This window comes from Ursus maritimus, unplaced genomic scaffold (assembly GCF_017311325.1).
Source record: "Ursus maritimus isolate PB19 unplaced genomic scaffold, ASM1731132v1 scaffold_22, whole genome shotgun sequence".
NCBI lineage: Eukaryota > Metazoa > Chordata > Mammalia > Carnivora > Ursidae > Ursus > Ursus maritimus.
Genome location: NW_024424675.1, coordinates 23,789,123 through 23,808,840, shown reverse-complemented (window position 1 = coordinate 23,808,840; position 19,718 = coordinate 23,789,123). Strand labels below are relative to the sequence as shown.

At 42.9% G+C, this 19,718-nt stretch overlaps 1 protein-coding gene across 1 annotated transcript in view; it reads right to left on the bottom strand.

Moving 5' to 3' along the window:
* CHMP4B (charged multivesicular body protein 4B) overlaps window positions 1–16,536 on the bottom strand; it is a 51,198-nt gene extending 34,662 nt beyond the window's left edge. Inside the window, exon 1 of the mRNA XM_008703370.2 lies at window positions 16,255–16,536. Within this exon, the coding sequence (XP_008701592.2) occupies window positions 16,255–16,444 (190 nt within the window). The 5' untranslated portion in view covers window positions 16,445–16,536. The remainder of the gene's footprint in view (window positions 1–16,254) is intronic.
* Window positions 16,537–19,718: the final 3,182 nt, after the last annotated feature.

Sequence of the window (19,718 nt, the reverse complement as noted above, 5' to 3'; positions counted from 1 at the left end):
CCATCCTCCAACCTGAAGATTGAAAAACTCTACGTTGGTGAAAGAGTCCTGAGTAGGAGGGATTCAGATCTAGGTCCCAGTCCAAGCCACACTCCCAGAACGCAGAGCCAGAAGGCCCTGAGCTATCTCTAGACCTTGGTGTCCTAAGCAGAACAACATAAGGGTAGGATTAAAAGTACTCTAATGGGTCCTCTCAGCTCTATTCTTTAAAACAACTGACCCTTAGGCCAGTCTCCGGAGCGCTAGAGCTGTACCTGTGCAGCGTGACCAGCCCTAGAGCAGTAGTTATCAACCCTAGGAGCTTCTGTCCCCCAGAGGACATTTAGCGGTGTTTGGAGACATTTTTGGTTGTCACAACTGGAGGGGGAATGCTGTGGACATCTAGCAAGTAGAAGTCAAAGATGCTATTAAGTATCCTGCAGTGCACAGGACAGCCCCCCTCAAACAAAGAATTCTCTGGTCCAAAATGTCAATAGCCCCAAGGTTGAGAAACACTGCTTTAAAGACCACTGAGAAACTGAGTTGATTGTGGTAAAAGAAATGGAAACCAGACTGGGAAACGCACAATGGTAATGCTGTAGCAGACTGTGAATAAATGAATACAGTGAACAAAGGCTCTCAAACCATTCCAGACACATATCAACAGTCTCCTCTTAGTTTTCTCGCTGGCACTAGTCCCACTGTGCCATAACATAATCCAGTCACTCTGAGGACCCCCAACCTGGTCCTCCTCCTCAACTTGACCCACACCCACTGTTGACACTGGCAAGGGAATCTGAAATTGAACATTAATATCACGGAGCCAGAACAGTGCATGGTGTAGCAGAAAAGCACTAGACTTGGGTTCTAGCCTTGACTCAGTCCCTAGGGAAACCACCTAATTGCTCTGAGCCCTAGATTTCTCCTCTGCAAAATGGGGTTAAAATCACAACCTGCTCTACCTATCTTATAAAGCTTCTCTGACTTTCAAAACAAGATTGCGTGTGTGAAAGTGCTTTGGAAGCCAAAAATCCTACACAAATGCGAAATATTTCCCTGCAGAATAACTTGCACTGTACTTATACAGTGTAAAGAACAGTAAAAAAAAACAACAAAAAAATTATTTCCAATAACAGGATTTTGTCCACTGATAAGTTACGAGCACTGACGACTATGGAGTCCTGGCCCCATGGAACACCAAAAATATCCAAACCCACTGTGATGCAGTCCACCTTGGGATCCCCCAAGACTTCTGGATTGGACCAGTGACTCACGTAATCTGAATGTCAGCTTTCTCATCTTTAATGGAGGTGTGGGGTATAATACCACTTAATGCAAGGGCTGTTGAAAAAAAAAATCCATTTATAAAGTGTATGGCATTTCCCAAAGATAGGGGGAATATTTTCATTTTCTGAGGATTTTTCTCCTGAAAAAAAAATATATTACTTTGAAATACAATTTTTTTAGGATGACGAAAATAATTTAAGAAAAGGTATTTCTATACTGCTCTGACCTTTACACCTCCAAAATTACCTCTAAAATCTAAACATGAGAAGGGCTGTCTGCAGCCACCAGTCCTACTGCTGTCTGCTAAAAGCAACAAGCTGAATGCCAGGCTGATACTAGCTCCCTCCTTGGACATGGCCACAGAAGGCTATCAGAGCCCATTACAACTCAACACCCAAATCTTCTAACTCCAGACTTGCTAAGCAATCTGCAACCATTCACTGACCTTGCACAAGATTCTAAAGGAAAAAAATGCTCTGGAGAGGTGAAAGCAACTGATCCACTTGATGGAGAATTAAGAAACTAGTAATTATTTTAGTTTTAAATGTCACCCTTGTCAGTCAACGTTTCAAAGTCTAATGAACTCTGGGGGCACGGAGCTGATCAAACTCCTCACCCTAATGGGGAGTCTTTCAGATGGCCTCATTGAGTACCAACTCCTCTTCAAACCTCTGCAGAGAACAGCAGCCAGGCTACACACATGTACAAGTATAATTTTTGCTTTTACAACTATCAGGTCTTTTAAAGATTACAAACAAGAAACTTATAGTTCTCGATTATGCAAACAGTGAATCATTCCTCAAGTTTATTCCTATTTCCTTTTATAGGAAGTAAGACAACTGTAAAACAAATTTGTAATAATTATCAGAATAAGCTGTACTTTAAATTAAGTATTCTAAAACTAATTCTTTTATGACTAAACTAACTTAAACATGTATCCATTCTTATGTCCCCACAAGGGATCCCAATCCAAACAAAGTGCTTTTCAAAAGCATTGCATATATTTCCATGTTCCTGGGTTTTCTTTCTCAAAAACTTTTTCTATTAATTCAAAGTTTCAAGCACTTTTACATTTTGCGTCCCTTCCTAACAATCTATTATTCTCCAAAATAACTATTTAATAAAATATAGATTCAATCAACACACACACACAGACTGTTTCAGTTCCCTCCACTGCATATCTTGTACTCTGAATATGCTTCCAGAACAGATCACACTGTACCCTGATTATATTTGATTACTTGTTTGTCACTCTAGCTAGATTATAAGCATTCAGAGGCAATGACCTGTCTTCATCTGCATTTACCCAATAAACTGGGACAGTATCTGGCACACAGCTCAAGTTAATATATACTTATCAAATGGGTTTGTAAATGAAGCAAAAGTTTCTAGCTACTTTCATCTTTTAAAGTATAACCAAACAATATTAGTTTCATGTGTACACCATAGTGATTTAACATTTGTATACACTGTGACATTTACATACATTGGAAACTGATCACCATAATAAGTCTAGCTTCTATGTGTCATAAGTTAATGCAGTATTACTGACTGTATTCCCTACGCTGTACATTATATCCCCATGACTTATTTTACAACTGAAAGTTTGTACCTCTTGATCCCCTAACCCATTCCACTGCCCCTTCCTCTGGCAATCACCATTCTGTTCTCTGTATCTCTGAGTCTCTATTTTGGGGACGGGGGTTTGCATTCCACTTATAAGTAAAATCATGAAGTATGTCTTTCTCTGTTTGACTTATTTCACTTAGCACAATACCCTCAATGCTCATCCATGTTGTTATGAATGGCAAGATTTCCTTCTTTTTTATGGCTGAGTAGTATTCTGCACATGCGCGTGTATGCACGCACGCACACACACACACACACACACAAATACACACCCACATTGTCTTTAATCCATTCATCTATCGATGGATAGTTCGGTTGTTTCCACATCTTGGCTATTGTAAATAATACTGCATTAACATGGGGGTGGCATATATCTTTCCAAATTAGTGTTTTTGTTTTCATCAGATAGATACCCAGAAGTGGTATTGCTGGATGTGGCAGTTCTTTTTTTTTTTTTTTTTTTTTAAGATTTTATTTATTTATTTGACAGAGAGAGAGACAGCCAGCGAGAGAGGGAACACAAGCAGGGGGAGTGGGAGAGGAAGAAGCAGGCTCCCAGGGGAGGAGCTTGATGGGGGAGGAGCTTGATGCGGGGCTTGATCCCATAATGCCCGGATCACGCCCTGAGCCGAAGGCAGACGTTTTAACGACTGAGCCACCCAGGCGCCCTGGATGTGGCAGTTCTATATTTAATTTTAAAAAAAGATTTTAATTACTTATTTTACAGAGAGAGAACAAGCAGGGGGGGTGGCAGGCAGAGGGAGAGGGAGAAGTAGGTTCCCCACTGAGCAGGGAGCCCAATGTGGGGCTTGATCCCAGAACCCTGGGATTATGACCTGAGCCAATGGCAGATGCTTAACCAACTGAGCCACCCAGATGCCCCCTCTATATTTAATTTTTTGAGGAATTTCCACAGTTTTCCAAAAGTGTTTTTTACCAACTCACATTCCCACCAATAGTGCATGAGGGCTCCCTTTTCTTCACATCCTTACCAACAATTGTTATTTCTTGCCTTTTTGATAACAGCCATTATGACAGGTGTGAGGTAATATCACACTGTGGTTTTGACTTGCATTTCCCTGATTATCAATGATGCTGAGCATCTTTTCATGTACCTATTGCTGCCTAGATATTTTCTTTGGAAAAAATGTCTATTCAGATCCTCTGCCCATCGTTTAATCAGACAGGTTTTTTAATTGTTAATGAGTTGTGTGCATTCTTTACATATTTTGAATATTAGCTCCTTAACAGATACATGATTTGCAAATATCTTCTCCCATTCAGTAGGTTGTTTTTTTGTTTTGTTGATGGCCTCCTTCACTGTAAAGAAGTGTTTTAGTTTAGGGGCGCCTGGGTGGCATAGCGGTTAAGCGTCTGCCTTCGGCTCAGGGCGTGATCCCGGCGTTATGGGATCGAGCCCCACATCAGGCTCCTCCACTATGAGCCTGCTTCTTCCTCTCCCACTCCCCCTGCTTGTGTTCCCTCTCTCGCTGACTGTCTCTATCTCTGTCAAATAAGTAAATAAAATCTTAAAAAAAAAAAAAAGTGTTTTAGTTTGATGTAGTCTCATTTGTTTATTTTTGCTTTTGTCGTCCTTGCCTTTGGAGTCAGATCCAAAAAAACATCACTAAGACTATCTCAAGGAGCTTACCACCTATGTTCTCTTCCAGGAGTTTTATGGTTTCAGCTCTCACATTCAAGTCCTTAATTCCTTGAGTTAATTTTTTATATGGTGTAAATAATGGTGCAATTTCTTTCTTCTGCATGCAGTTGTCCAGTTTTCCCAACACTATTTATTGAAGACACTGTCCCTTCTCCATTGTATATTCTTGCCTCTTTTGTCATAAATTAATTGACCATATATGTGTGGGTTTTTTCTGGGCTCTCTGTTCTATTCCACTGATCTATGTGTCTGTTTTTATGCCAATACCACACTGTTTTCATCACGATAGCTTTGTAGCGTAGTTTGAAATCAGGAAGCGTGATGCCTCTGGCTTTGTTCTTTCTCAAGATTGCTCTGGTTATTCAAGTCTTCTGTGGTTCCAAATAATTCTATATTTGTTTTAGTTCTGTGAAAAATCCCATTTCACAGAATGTGTAGATTGTTTTGTGTGTACGGACATTTACAAAATATTAATTCTTTCATTCCATGTGCAGGAGTACCTTCCTATTTATTTGTTATCTTCTTCAACATCTTTCATCAATGTCTTCTAGTTTTCAGTGTACAGGTCTTTCACGTTCTTAGTTAAATTTATTCCGAGGTATTTTCTTCTTCTTTTTAAGATTTATTTACTTATTTTAAAGGGAGGGGGAGCACAAGCAGGAGAGGGCAGAGGGAGAGGGAGAAAATCTCAAGCAGACTCCTCACTGAGCACTGAGTGCAGAACCCAATGTGGGGCTTGATTTCAAGACCCCAAGATTATGACCTGAGATGAAACCAAGAGTCAGACACAACCAACTGAGCCACCCAGGTGCCCCTGGCTCTTTTCAGTTTATTGCACAAAAGAGTTCATTAGTCCACATTAAAAGCAGACCCCAAATAGTTACTTTTTATACAAGCTATAAGGTTTTTAAACTTGTGATAAGGGACCGAAAAGAAATTCTACTCATTGCACGGAAATCCTCACTTAAGTTTCAGTGAGCCAAAAGCACTTAAAGCTCATGAACCTTCAGCTGGTCAGTTTAGCCAGTACAATCTCTACAAGGAAGGAACTGGTATATATTCTTGCACTAATCACCTTGTAGGTGAATTACTTTTTCATATTCTGGATGTTCAACTACAGCACCATTGCAGGCAATTCTCTTCTTAAACACCTTCACTAGTTTTTATTTTAACCATCAACAATCCCTTGGACAGGAGTAAGGGTCTTCCTGCCATTTCTCTGTTGAATTCTTTTTTTTTTTTTAAGATTTTATTTATTTATTTGAGAGAGAGAGAGCGTGCGCACGCAGGAGCAGTGGGGAGGGGCAGAGGGAGAGGGAAAAGGAGACTTTCTGCTGAGCAGGAGCCTGATGCAGGGCTCAATCCCAGGACCTGAGATCACGACCTGAGCTGAAGGCAGATGCTTAACCGACTGAGCCACCCAGGCGCCCCTCTCTGTTGAATTCTTATATATATAATCCTCAGTGCCAGCAGGAAGCAGAACATCACTCTTACTTGCATCAGCAAAGGAGTCACAAGAGTGGAGGTTCTGAAATAGTGGAAATTTGATATGATTCCTTTTCTTCGGTGGAAAAGTCCTGCAGGAGAAGGAGTGGGAAAAGCCGGGGGGCAGGAGGGGGCAGGCCAGCTCAAGGGGGAGGCTGCTGAGTCCTCAGTGGTGGCTCAATGACTGGGGCTATTTTATTCTTTTTGATGCAACTGTAAGTGGGACTGCTTTCTTGTTTTCTCTTTCTGATTGTTCCTTATTAACGAACAGAAATGCAACAGATTTTTGTATGCTCATTTTGTATCCCATAACTTTACTGAATTCATTTATTAGCTCTGAGAGTTTTTTGGGAGTCTTTAATGTTTTCTATATATAGTATCATGTCATCTGCAAATAGTGATAGTTGTACCTCTTCCTTTCCAATTTGGATTACTTCTAGTTACCTTCTTTATTTAGTTATTTATTTGTGTTATTAACATATAATGTATTATTTCTTTCAGGGGTACATGTCTGTGATTCATCAGTTTCTTACACAATACACACTGCCCCATGTCCCAATGTCCATCACCCAGCTACCCCATCCCCCCAGTAGCTACCTTCTTTTAAAATGGACCATCTGGGCATAGAGCCTGCTTGGGATTCTCTCTCTCCTCTCCTTCTGCCAGTACTCCAGCCCCCCCTCCTCTCTCTCTAAAAAAATTAGAAGAAGAAGATAAAATGGACCATCTAAAGTGAAATGCAAATGTTTACCTATGCAGCACTACAACCAAAAAGGTTTGGGATCTCAACATCAAGGTCCCTAAACAGTACAATATCCAAATCCATTTCAAAAGCCTTAGTGTCCTTTTCTCAAATATACTAATCTATACTCAACACAGCTAGATGAAAGAGAGGTTCTTCTGCAGCTTCCAGTTGTAACTCTAGATCTGAGGTGGTGTGATATATCAAACACAAGTGTCTATGTCCAACACCCACTCCACTCTACCCACCCCACTCCATTCTGTAGCTGCCTACTCCTTTAAGGACTAACACAGAAGATCACACTGTCATCTCAACTCTAAACTGCTCCCTTCTTCTCCACCATGCTCCATTTAGGGTGCTCCTGTGGGTGGTACGTACAGCCAATTCTGCACTTTAATTATTCTTGTCCTAGGTTTACCCCCCTACCAAGAGTATGGGCCTTCTGAGAGCAGGATCATTTGGCAGGCCCCACACTTGGGCAGGAAACACTGATTGGGTCAATGTCTGAACTTCTACTTTGGGACTTGTAGAGTCTTCAGCTCTGAGCAAACTCAACTGCTGTGATTGTTCAATGGGAGGAAACTTTACTCAGCAGGTTGTGCCAAGTCTCAGGTCTACCACCCCGAGAAACGTGGTGCTTGATTCACTATCACCCCAAATCCAGAAAAATGTCATTTTATGGAATCAAACAGGGCAAGTTGATGATGGAATTCCCTGCACTGATCCTCTGCCATCATCTATACTTCATCATCCCATATAACTCCCCTTCTCCTAGCTGAGAAGCTCCTTGAACTTTTTTACTTTATCCATAAGTTCCTAAAAGGAACACTTAGGATGGTTGTAAGACTCTAATGAAAAAAATGTATGGGCTATGTAGTTGTGATAACTTTTTCTCTGAAAGAGCCTCAGATCTGTTTAACTATAGGATCCACTGGGCCAGGTGTCTTTTTCACTGCCTGGAAATCCACATAGTATCTCAGATGGCTCTTAACACAGAACAGGCTCTCAGAGAACATCTGTCCCTCCTGATGCAAAAAACTGGTGGATTAGAACAATACCAGTGCCATATAAACAGAACAGAAAACAACCACAAAGCCACTAAACCAAGAAAACAGAACTCACTGAACAATTATTTAGGGAAAAAAAAAGACTTCAAAAAATTCATTTCCTAGCCACCCCTCAGCCCCCAGCTGGAGTTAATCCCTCTTCATCTGGGTTTCTTATGGCACTCTACACAAGCCTCACTGGGTAGAAATCCCTTCTTTACCAACTGGTCCCCCAACCAGGAAGTAGTGCTTACTAAGGATGGGAACTGGCCCAGATGACTGACTTCTTTCATGAAGAAGGCCATTACCCCATCAGCTAGGACAAGTGCTTCAAGTTTTTCAAAGGGGTGGGGCAGATTCTACTGAGCCATCGCATTCTGTAACCTCACTGGGTCTGGAGGTAGCTGAAGGTACCTGAAAACAGACTGAGCAGGATAAGAGTTCAATCTCTGTGCAGCCAAAGAAGTGAGCAAACTGACCAAAGACACAGCATCCCTGAGTGTCTCCTTGTGAGGAATGAATATTGATTGGCATGGGCATATGAAAATGCCCACTATTCTCATTTAATCTCCACAATAACTACAGAGAGGTGTCTCTCAAACTTTCATGTACATACAAACTGCCTAAGGATCTCATAAATATGCAGGTTCTACTTCTGTGGGGCTGGTAGGGCCTGATAATCTGTATTTCTAACACTTTCCCAAATGTTTCCATAGAATGCACTCAGAGTAGCAAAGTTGTAAAGTAAATACTATGTACTGTTTTTGCAGCTGAAGCAGCTGATGCTCAGAGATACGAGGAGACTTGCTGCAGATCACAAAGCTAGCAAGTAGCAGAGGTGGAATATGAGTGCAGGTCTTCTGATCCTAAGCCCATCACCTTTTCCAATATACCATACAATTAACCTTTTGACCTACACAGCTATGACCACAAAGATGTATAGTTTTCCTGCATTCCTCAAATAAGCCCTCCAGCCAGCTTTGCCCTGTATGGAAGAGGGAGGAGGAAGAACTGGAAATATGAGCTATGGGAGAATCAAGCCAGCCAGATGCTTTTGTTAAGAACTTAAATCATTCAATCCTCCAGCCAAGGCTCCTTAAGGGCCAAACTTTACTAGTTACTAAATGCTCATTCCTTTATTAACGAAAGGCCACTGGAAAGCAAAATCTGCTTAAAAAAACAAAACAAAACAAAAAAACCACAAACAGTTTCAGTGATATGGGAATTATCAGGGCCGTTCAGTACATAGAATCAAATTAATTGCTAGACAAATGGCTAGCCCTGCATATTCTGGGCTATGCTGCTCAGACCTTGGCTGGAATATTCAGAGATTCAGCTTTGTCCACTCCACAACTTAAAGGCAACACTGATAAAAAAAAGGAGCACATTCAGAGGAGGGTTACAAGGAAAGAAAAGAAATGCCTGCAACAGTCAATGGAACAGAGATCTGTCCTGGAGAAGTGCAGGCTTGAAACATAAAGCACCATCTTCCCTGATATGTCTTGTTGGAGGAGGAGTAGACCTGTTCTCTCTGGCCCCAAAAGACAGCATTGGCAGTCAGGTTTTCTGATGGAAGAAACACTGTTCAAAATCCTCTACTGTCAGAGCCAGGATCTGCCCCCAAGCCTTCTAACTCCAGATTACATACTCCTTCCACTAGCCCAAACTGCTTCCCTGGAGCTACCACCTCAACCTGCTGGAAGTAGGCACAAGAAGAAAGATCTCCATTTCCAAAGAAAAAAGGTGATTTTATAGTCAGAGCTATCCAAAGACAGACGATGCTGTAGTATGGGAGGACAGAAGACCTAATACAAATCCTGTCAGCAAAGAGGTTCAATCAGAGGTTAATCGCTTGGCAGGAATACTGCAAAGGGAATTTGGGCATTGGATGGGTGGCTGGGTGAAATGAAGCTGCCAACCCTCAGAGATGAATTAATCTATTCCTGCTGTATTTTCCTCTAATACTTCATTTGTACATTTACCATGGTTTGCCTTCTATCAGTTACTTGTACATGTATGAGTCTTCCTCACTGAATTGTGAGCCCTTGTAGGAAGAAAGTACTGTCTCATCCACCTTTATATCCCTTATTGTGCCTAAGACCATACCTGGAAAACGAAGGACATATTTACATCTCTCCTATGTTCCAGGCACTCTGCTAGGCACTTTACATACATCAACTTATTCCACATCCTCACAAGAACCCTAAGAAGTATTATTTTCCCCTTTTTATAGATGGGCACACTGAGACTCAGAGAGGATATGTAACTGCCAAGGTACTGCTGGTGAGTGGTGAAGTCAGCATTCAAACTGAGAAATCTTTTGCCTAAACCATCACGCTGCTTTCCTCCTAGAATGAACTCAAAAACCATCTGCTGGCTGGAGCCAAACACCTTAAAAACAGGCCAGTATTATATCCAACTAGGTCTGTTCTTATTTCCTGTTGCTAAGTTCAAATTTTGCTTCTAAATATAACCATCTATCCTCAAAATGACCAATCTAAAGTTTTTGTTGTTTTTGAATATCCTCTCTCTCACTCTTTTAAAGACAACGGCACAGCACAAAACAATTCTGGGCAAGAGAACCAAGTTTTCATAAACCCTTCCTACCCAAAGGAATTCCTCAAGACCCCAAGAGCTTCCTTTCTCCCAGCCGGCCCTGGCTCCACCTCAGGGCTCTGGACCACTGAAAACAAATCAGGTCCTGGCTTTCTGCCTCAGGGATATAGGGCTCTCACACATCTTCACAGGCTGTTTTTCAAGCTCGTGCTCTTTGCACACAAACCCAATCAGGGACAACACGAAATTTCCCTGAGCAAAATAGTCCAGGCTCAGAGGTCCTCACATTTAGCTCAACTTCCAAACAAAATCTATCTTGAATTTCAAACCACATTATAAACCTACTGGCAGGCACTTAAAAATATTTAATCTCCCTGCCAAATGGGGCAAAAAAGATTCTGTCATTTGAATCAAAGGCACCAGCGTGTTTGGACAGCCAACACATGAGACCTCTCTGACACTCCATCTGTCTTAAACCAAACGAATCTGGCCAACCATTTCTTCAAACAAGAAACTTAAGCATCACCAAGGGAAATTCCCACTGCTCAGTTCCCTGGGTGGGTTTTGGGTTTTCCATCCCAGGGCTTCTGGAAGAGGAGATTCTGCTGACACATGCACCATTAAAATGTACTTTTTTTTTTTCTTTTCTTTCAAGATTTTATTTATTTATTTGAGAGAGCGAGCATGAGCAGAGAGAGGAGCAGACTCCCCGCTGAGCAGGGAGCCTGATGCAGTGAGGGTTCCATCCCAGGATCCCGGGATCAGGACCTGAGCTCAAAGGCAAACGCTTAACCAACTGAGCCACCCAGGTGCCCCAAGATGCTGTACTTTTCACCTGATACCTTGAGTTCTCTAGACTCAAGGCCACACTCACTATAAATGTAACTTATTAAGATGTCTTCCCCCATTATAACATTTCGAAGCAATTTTATTAAACATGAGAGAGCCACCCTGGCTCCAGCAACGAATAGGATTTAACGAAGATGTATTTCCTGTGAGCGCATAGCCTCTCTGCATCCATCAGACATTTTCTGCTGAACCTAAACGAACCTGTAAATGAACTGATTTGCATTCATATCCAATAGAAGTGTATCGGTATAGGATGTTTGAGATGAGGTGTCTCATACCCATTTTCTAATCTCATACAGTTCTCTTGTTAAACTAAAATATGACCCTTTCCACAAATTGTTTTCATCTTTATTAAAACAGGAAAAAAGGGAAATCTGAACCATTTAGGGTAGATATTTCATAACTCATTACAACACCTCAAGAAGAAAAAAATCTTTGATATTTGACCATTTGTCTTAGGGAGAAAACTAACAGGGCACTGTAGAAAGGTACCAAAAAAGACCTAAGTTTGAGTGATTTTTGTCAATTCACCTAGACTGGTTTCCATCCAGTTCTCAGTGAAAGAACTTTTCCATTTTGACAATCAAACCAAAGAATTCTGAGCAGCAATAACTTTATCAGAAAAGGAAAGAACAGGGGCGCCTGGGTGGCACAGTGGTTAAGCGTCTGCCTCAGGGCGTGATCCCGGCGTTATGGGATCGAGCCCCACATCAGGCTCCTCCGCTATGAGCCTGCTTCTTCCTCTCCCACTCCCCCTGCTTGTGTTCCCTCTCTCGCTGGCTGTCTCTATATCTGTCAAATAAATAAATAAAATCTTTAAAAAAAAAAAAAAGAAAGAAAAGGAAAGAACAATATACTTTCATATCCACAATGTGTCACNNTCTTTCATATATTCTCTTAACTAATCCTCACCACAGTAATGTGAGATAAATATTACTTCTACTTTATAGAAAAGGAAAGTGATGGTATTTAAGTCCCTTGATTGACCATGTTTGGTTTCTATATATTTCCAGCACTGAGCATGGGGCCTGGGACAGTTCAAGAGCCTGCTACATGCTTAAGAATGAACACATGACTAAAGGAAAGGAAAAGGAATTTGGAAAAAATATGCAATTCAAATTTTGCTCCAGGACCCTAACTAAAACCACTTCCTGGAACACACTTGCACACAGCAAATAATCTACTTTGAGCTTCAGAGATTGGTTTTAAAGGACAATTTAGATGTATACACCACAAGGACATGGCGTGGCAGGGCAAAAGGGCAGGGCGTGGTCCTATCTCACTTATCCCCCCACCCATTCAGCACCACACCTTGCACAAGTGGGTGTTTAATGAGCTGGGTGATGACAAAGGTAATGATGATGACTTCAGCCGTCACGGGAGTACATAGAACACAAGATGCCCACAGCCACCAGAAAAACTGGTCTCTGAGTCAAGTTACATCCTCTCTTGAGCCTCATTTTTTTCTCTGTACAATGGGAATAACAAAATATAGCCAAAAGATGGTTCCCATTCATTTAATAAATACTTACTGAACCTTAACCATATGCCAGGCACTATGTTAGAGGACACAGTGATGAACATAACCATCACATCCTGCCTGGAGGAGTTCACAGTTTCAGTGGATGCTGTGAGATTCATAAAAAAAGTTTTACAAACCTCAAAGGAGTACACAGTTATGAAGCACTGCTCCTCCTCTATGTTTCTTAACTTGGTTAATGACATCACCATCCACCCAGTTGTCCAACTTGGGAACTGTCCTCAACTCCTCCCTCTTTCATCCTACCCACAATTCCCATAAATCACCAAGCTTCTTTTGATTCTCCTTCAGAAAAGTCTGACATGTATTACTTCTCATCTAGTTTTCCATGCTTCTACTCTAGGCCCTTTGTTCCCACCTGAATAATTACAAGTCTCCTTATAATAATGATAACGGCAAGCATTTATTGATCACTTACCATATGGCAGGCACTATGCTAAGAGCTCTGCATACATAACACAATTTAACCCAATCAGGTAGATACTAGTACCCCTATTCGTGGAGGAGGAATATGAGGCGCAGTAACCAGCCCAAGACACCAGCTAGTAAGTGATAAATCTATGGCTCAAATCATGTCTATGAGATTCTATCCTTATGTCTTAATGGATTCCTGCCTCCAGCCCCTTTCAGATTGATCTACACTCCTTATTTTTATGCTGTTTCTGGTGTGCTCTTTGGAAATCCAAGTTGGTCCGTCTCTTCTGCTTTAAGACAACCAGTGGCTCCTCAGCATCTCCAGGTTGAGGCCTGAGGCTACAGGACACTGCGGTATTATTTCTCCGCTGTCTCGCCCCACAAAAGCTCTCACTGCTCCCGAAACTCTCTGCTGACCCATCTCATACCGCCCTCTCTTTCCCTTCCAGACAGGAACCTCCTCAGACATGTACACACATTTCAGCACTGACTGGTATGTTCCCCTCCCCCCTTCCTCCTCCTACTCCTTTTCCTTCTTCTCTCTCTCACTCTCTCTTTCACACACATACACACAAAAACTACAACAAAAACACACCCACTACCAATCCTGAGTTCCTGGAAGGCAGGCACAGTGTATTTTCATCCGATTCTCCAGATCCCGCCACAGTAGCAAGTCAATAAGTGACTAAATGAATGGTATGTGGTTGTGTTAATACCTCACAGCTCTATCCCAATAAGCAGATAAGACCTAAAGATGCTAAAAAGGACAAGCTTATAGTAGCTCCTGTTCTCTCAGGCAACTCAAGAAGACGGACTGCTTTCAGCAAAATCATTACAACTAAGATTGTTCCTCCACAGTCTGCTGGTACCCCCTCTCTCCAAGCCTCCTGAAAGCAAATCCAATCACCTCTAAAACTGCAAAAACTAAACCAGCTCCAGACCAAATGACCTCAGAAGAATTGCCCTCTCAGATGGGAGATGAGGTAAAGTGACACCTCCCTCCCCCACCACCCTGCAATGGGCAAAGCATTCCAAAATGCAGACTGGTAAAAAAAATGACTCTATTGAACAATAGAGGATCCTGACAGAGGGAGAGTCATCAGAGAAGAAAAGCTAGAGGCAGCAAAATCTAACCCCACTCTCTATCTCCAGGGCTATCTATAACTGGAGTCCAGGCCACAAATGGATGACACCAACTACTTCACGTCGCCTTGCTGCCACTCTCATCCCACACCTGTCTACCTTCCAAAGAGGAGCCAGATGGTGTTTTTAAAACTCCATCAATGATAAGGACACACTCCTGGATAACACCCTCCAACATCTTTCTACCCACCTGAAATAAAATCCAAACTCTACCAGGAAGTCCAAGGTCCACTCCCTACCCTCCTATTTCATACCATTTTCCCCTTCAATTGCTACATTCCAGATACAGAGGTCTTCTGCTTCTTAAAACAGGCCAACCTCCCGGCCTTTTCCTATACTGTTTTCCCTTGCATGGAAGGCTCCTCCTCTAGCTTTTTACAGAGCTGGTTCCTTCTCAAGGATCAGTTCAAACTTGACTTTTTAAAAGAGGCATTTCCTGACCACTCTATCTAAAGTGTCACCCCTTTGCCCACTCCATCACTCCCCACCAGATCATCTTTTTTTAAGCACCCACCATCACTAGACAATATTTTCTCCATTTATTTTCCTGTTTCTATCTTCTCTCTCATAAAAGTGGAAGCTATGCTTTGTTCACCCTGTCAATATGCAGCAAGCACTAAAAAAATAAAAAAAATAAAAAAAATCCCAGAGTATTTGTTGACTATCAGCAAAGAAGTATCCTCAGGATGGGCTATTCTGTTCTTCTGTTAGAATGAAGAAGACATCTACTTAGCCTCTACTTGGTGCTGGGCACTGTAAATGCATGATCTTCCTTTTAAAGAGGTAAAATAACCAGCTCAAGGTCACGTGGCTAATGACTAGCAGACTTCTAAATTAAATACTTGTTTGTGCAGCTCCTCAACCCCTCTCACCTTTGCCTCCCTCTGTGGGGGGAGGCCCTGTCACTCTACGGTTCACTCTCAAATTGCCATAACACCAAAAAGATCAAATATTTCTAAACTGCTTTACAGTTATTAAAGCATTGTCACATTCACCTTAAGAAGAATACAAAGCACTTGCCCAGAAAGCCCTACAGCAACAGGAAGTATATTAAGCCTGCCTCAAGGTTCACTATCCCCACCCTGACCCCCAGGAGTGGGGACTGGGAAGGAGTCACTGCCAATGGCGGAATGGAATCCCTATTTCTGGTTCAGAGGGATGGGGAAGCCCTGAGTCACCCATGAAGGCTTATGCTACCAGAAACTCTGATAAGACCTGGCTATGAGGCAACAAGCAGTGAATCACGGATCTGGAAGGCACTCGCTGATGGACGGGGAAAAGGAGGCCTCAGAGGGAAAGCAACTTGTTCAAGTTCGCTCAGCAAGTAAACAGAGACGGAACCAGGGGTCTCCTCTCCCCCAGTCCCCTTTCCTCTCCATTAAGGAGGCTTCTCAAGGAGCATTCTGAGTCACGGGGATGGGGAGAGGGCAGGGGCAGCTCACGGACTCCACAGTCAGGGAGAAGGGGTCAGAGGAAGGCAGGGGTAGGACAAGGAAGGACACAAGAGTTAGGATGGGGGGCAGAAATGAGCCAATAAGAAAACGACGGCAGTTTCCCGAAGGTGGGTGAGGGCAGGCCCGAGAAAGAAGGCGGAAGAGAACGGACTACAGGGCGGACCGAGGGAAGTGCAGTGAAACCAGGGTCTGAAGGGGCCTGGCGGAGAGGGGAGAGCCTGAGAGGAAAAGGCAGGAATGAGAGTCTGATGGTGGAGGAGTCCAAGGCCCCAAGAGACACTCAAGGGAGCCAGACGGAGAGGTGTCCGGAAAGGCCTAGAGTTCTAGACCGGGGAGAGTTCTAGGGTCGGGGCAGACCCTGGGGCGTGTCTGATGAAGGTGGAGTCCGGGCCCGGAGAGCCCGAGGGGAGCCTGAGGAGAGTCTGAGGGGAGCCTGAGGAGAGTCTGAGGGGACCCGGCCGACTCACCGCGCTTGTTTTTGGTGCCGTGCTTCTTGGCGGCGGTCAGCTCCTGCTCGATCTTAGTCTCCAGGAATTCCTGCTTCTTACTTAGCATCTCCTCCGTGTCCCGAAGCCGCTGGATGGCATCCTGAGGGGTCGGGCCGCCCTTGCCGGCCTTACCCCCTCCTGCCCCGAACAGTTTCCCGAACACCGACATGGTGGCTGTTCGCCGCGCCGGCCTGCGCCGCCCGCTCCGGCTCGGCTCGGCTCCAGCGCCCGCTCCCGACCCTGCCGCTCTCAGCCGCCACAGGCCTCTCCGCCGCCTCCGCCCCGCAGCTGGGCCCGGCCGCGCCACCTCCCACAGGCCCCCACGCCCGGCCCGGCCGGCGTCAGAGCGATACGCAGCTAACTACAACTCCCGGTGGGCAACGCGCCGGCCGTGCCTCAAATCTAATGGAAGGAGGCGCACTGCACGCCGGGAGACTATAGTCTTCCGGCTTGAGGCGCTCGTTGGCGCGTCTTTTTGGTCTAGTTAGAGTCAAAGGGCGAGGTGGTATGCTGGGAAATGTAGTCTCCTTGGAACCCGTTCCGTATGGGTAGAAGGACAGGCGGAGAAAGAACAGTATTTTTTAAAACATTAATTAGCGTTATGCACATTCTATGATCCAGGTACTGTACAAAGTGCTTTACACGCATTATCCCATTTAATTCTCACAAGCCTATGAACCTATAAACCTATAATACTGTTCCTATTTTGTAGGTGAGTAACCAAGACACAGAGAAACTGAGTGACTAATTGACTAGCCCTGTCTTTGCATATTTTGTACCCTCTACCTAGAATGCCTTTCGACTCTTTATTCGCCTAACAGGTTCTTGGAAACCTAGTAGAAGCTAACAGCCTTGGCACTGGAGTTAGACTGCAAGGGTTCAAAACGCACCTTGATGATTTACTTGGCCAAGTTGCTTCCCCTACTCTGTGTGCCTCCCTGGAGATGATAATAACAAGACCACCTCCAGGCTTATGTGAGACAGGTAATGTAAAGTACTTACTGAGCATGGCCTAGCACTGTAGGTGCTCAAAAATTTATTCCTTATTCTTGGTCCTCATTATACACAATAATAATTAAACTAGGAGGAGACCCAAAACTTACAAAGTAGTAGAAGCATTAAAGAGTTTTTTGCCCCTGCATTTTACAGACCGTTGTAGTTGTGTGGCCACATTTTATTGTTTTCCCTTGTCCTTTGCTGTCAAGAATCACTTCTCCATCCATTAACAGTGAGGCGGCGTCTAGTAACCAATACTTGGCCCAAGCCCACCATTCTAATTTGCTGCTTCCAATATTTTATTTGGAAGCCTTGTTGTCACTTAGATTTGTATGAAAGCAAAAAGTAAACCAGTTCTGAGTGACGGTCTGAAGTGCTCTTCGATGAAGAAAAACATAGCTTCTCGAAATTCTTTTTTATTCCTTCCTGGACCTTCCAAATATGTGAAGTTGCTTGGGAACAGTTTCAAATAAATGAGAGCTTCACTGACTTTTTAAAATTATATCACATACAAGTCTTATCTCCTTCTCAGACTATGATCTACAGGTAGATTAAAACATGCCTTAGATGTTGTTGTTCTTATTGTAATCAATGACAATCCCAGCCTGCATATACAGGGAACCATTCCCAGAGGATGGGAGAGTTTATTTCACCCAGATTTCCAGGTTGGAAGAAATTTTTCAAATGTGAGAGACATGCAGAACTGTCAAGATCCACAACAGCATAAATTGTGAAACATAAGTCACACTTGTGCTTGTTTTGTAATTGAGGTATTGCAATGTTTTTATCAAAATAAAAAATATAAATAAGGAGGCTTCAATCAAGCCACCTCGTGGGTACAGCAACTCCTCCACATCTAAGCAATCCACCCATTCCCCTCTTACTTAAGTCATGCTGTAATCAGACTCACAGGAAGCAAAAGATTTGCTGGGTTTGAGCCCTGACCCAAAGAATATATGAACTGGAGACACTATAGGCCTTTACCACCACCAGTCTTGTATTGCTGTGGGATAAACTGAGGATGATAGCAGAACCCCTCATGTCATAACACTGGGAGCCCAGAAAAAACATCTTAGGGATCTGATAACAGAACATTTAGATTTAATATTGAGTACCCACCCCAATTAATTGGTGTAGGCTACTCAGATTACTGGATTGAGAAGAATTTTGAGGCTGCCTCAGGACTCCCTGAAAAATGTGCTGAGATCTATTTGTGATGTCTGTCTGGAGTGTGGGATAGGAAGTGGAGATCTAAGGTCAAGATACCTGTGATCTGGGCTGAGAATTCAACTGCCTTGGTAAAAATTCATATGGTGGGCTGATTCAACACAGGAGAGCCCTGGGTTTCCCTGGACTTCATTTTTTTGGTCTCTTGGGCAAATGCACAGCCTTTTCAGGCCATGACTGACTAGCATTAAAAATTATGTGAAAAGAATGACCTATCATTACATGCAACAACTTGGAAGATTTGCAGATATCATGCTGAGTGAAAGAAATCAGACACAAGCCTGTATAATTCCATTTATACAGAGTTCGAAAACAGGAAAAATAATCTATGGTGATAGGTGTTAGAATAGTGGTTACCAGGGCGCCTGGCTGGCTCAGTCAGAAGAACATGTGACTCTTGGTCTTGGGGTTGTGAGTTCAAGCCCCACCTTGGGTGTAGAGAGTACTTAAATAAATAAACATTAAAAAAAATAGTGGTTATCTTCAGGGGTGGTATAGACCAAGCAGAATGATCTTTATGGGATGCCAGACAGGTTCTATATCAAGATCTAGTGGTATTCATGAGGGTGTATACAAATTTACCTGTCCTCATAATTAAGATCACTGCCCTTTATATACTTTATGGACTTTACTAAATACATGTTATATTGCAATTTTTAAAACTTCTCTGGTAAAAACAGCAACAGAAGCATACAGTTTTTATTTGTTTGCAAAGTACTTTCTCATACAAAATCTCATCTTATCTCCAACTACCAAAGCCCTAAGAAATAAGCATTACTATACCATCTTATCTTACTGTTGAAGAAACTGAGGCCCAGTGAATAGAAATTGCCCACGGTCACGTGGTTAAAGACACTCAGCCACGTATTTGTTAGCTTCCTTAAAAATGTCAAGTCAAGGGGCGCCTGGGTGGCACAGCGGTTAAGCATCTGCCTTCAGCTCAGGGCATGATCCCGATGTTATGGGATCAAGCCCCACATCAGGCTCCTCTGCTATGAGCCTGCTTCTTCCTCTCCCACTCCCCCTGCTTATGTTCCCTCTCTCACTGGCTGTCTCTCTCTCTGTCAAATAAATAAATAAAGTCTTAAAAAAAAATGTCAAGTCAAGAAAAGCTGAGTTAATAAAACTTATAAAGGTTTCAAATTATGAATAATAAAAATTCTTATGAAATTTGGTCTCATGTAATTATACCAAATCAAACAGAGGATTTGCCAATTTTT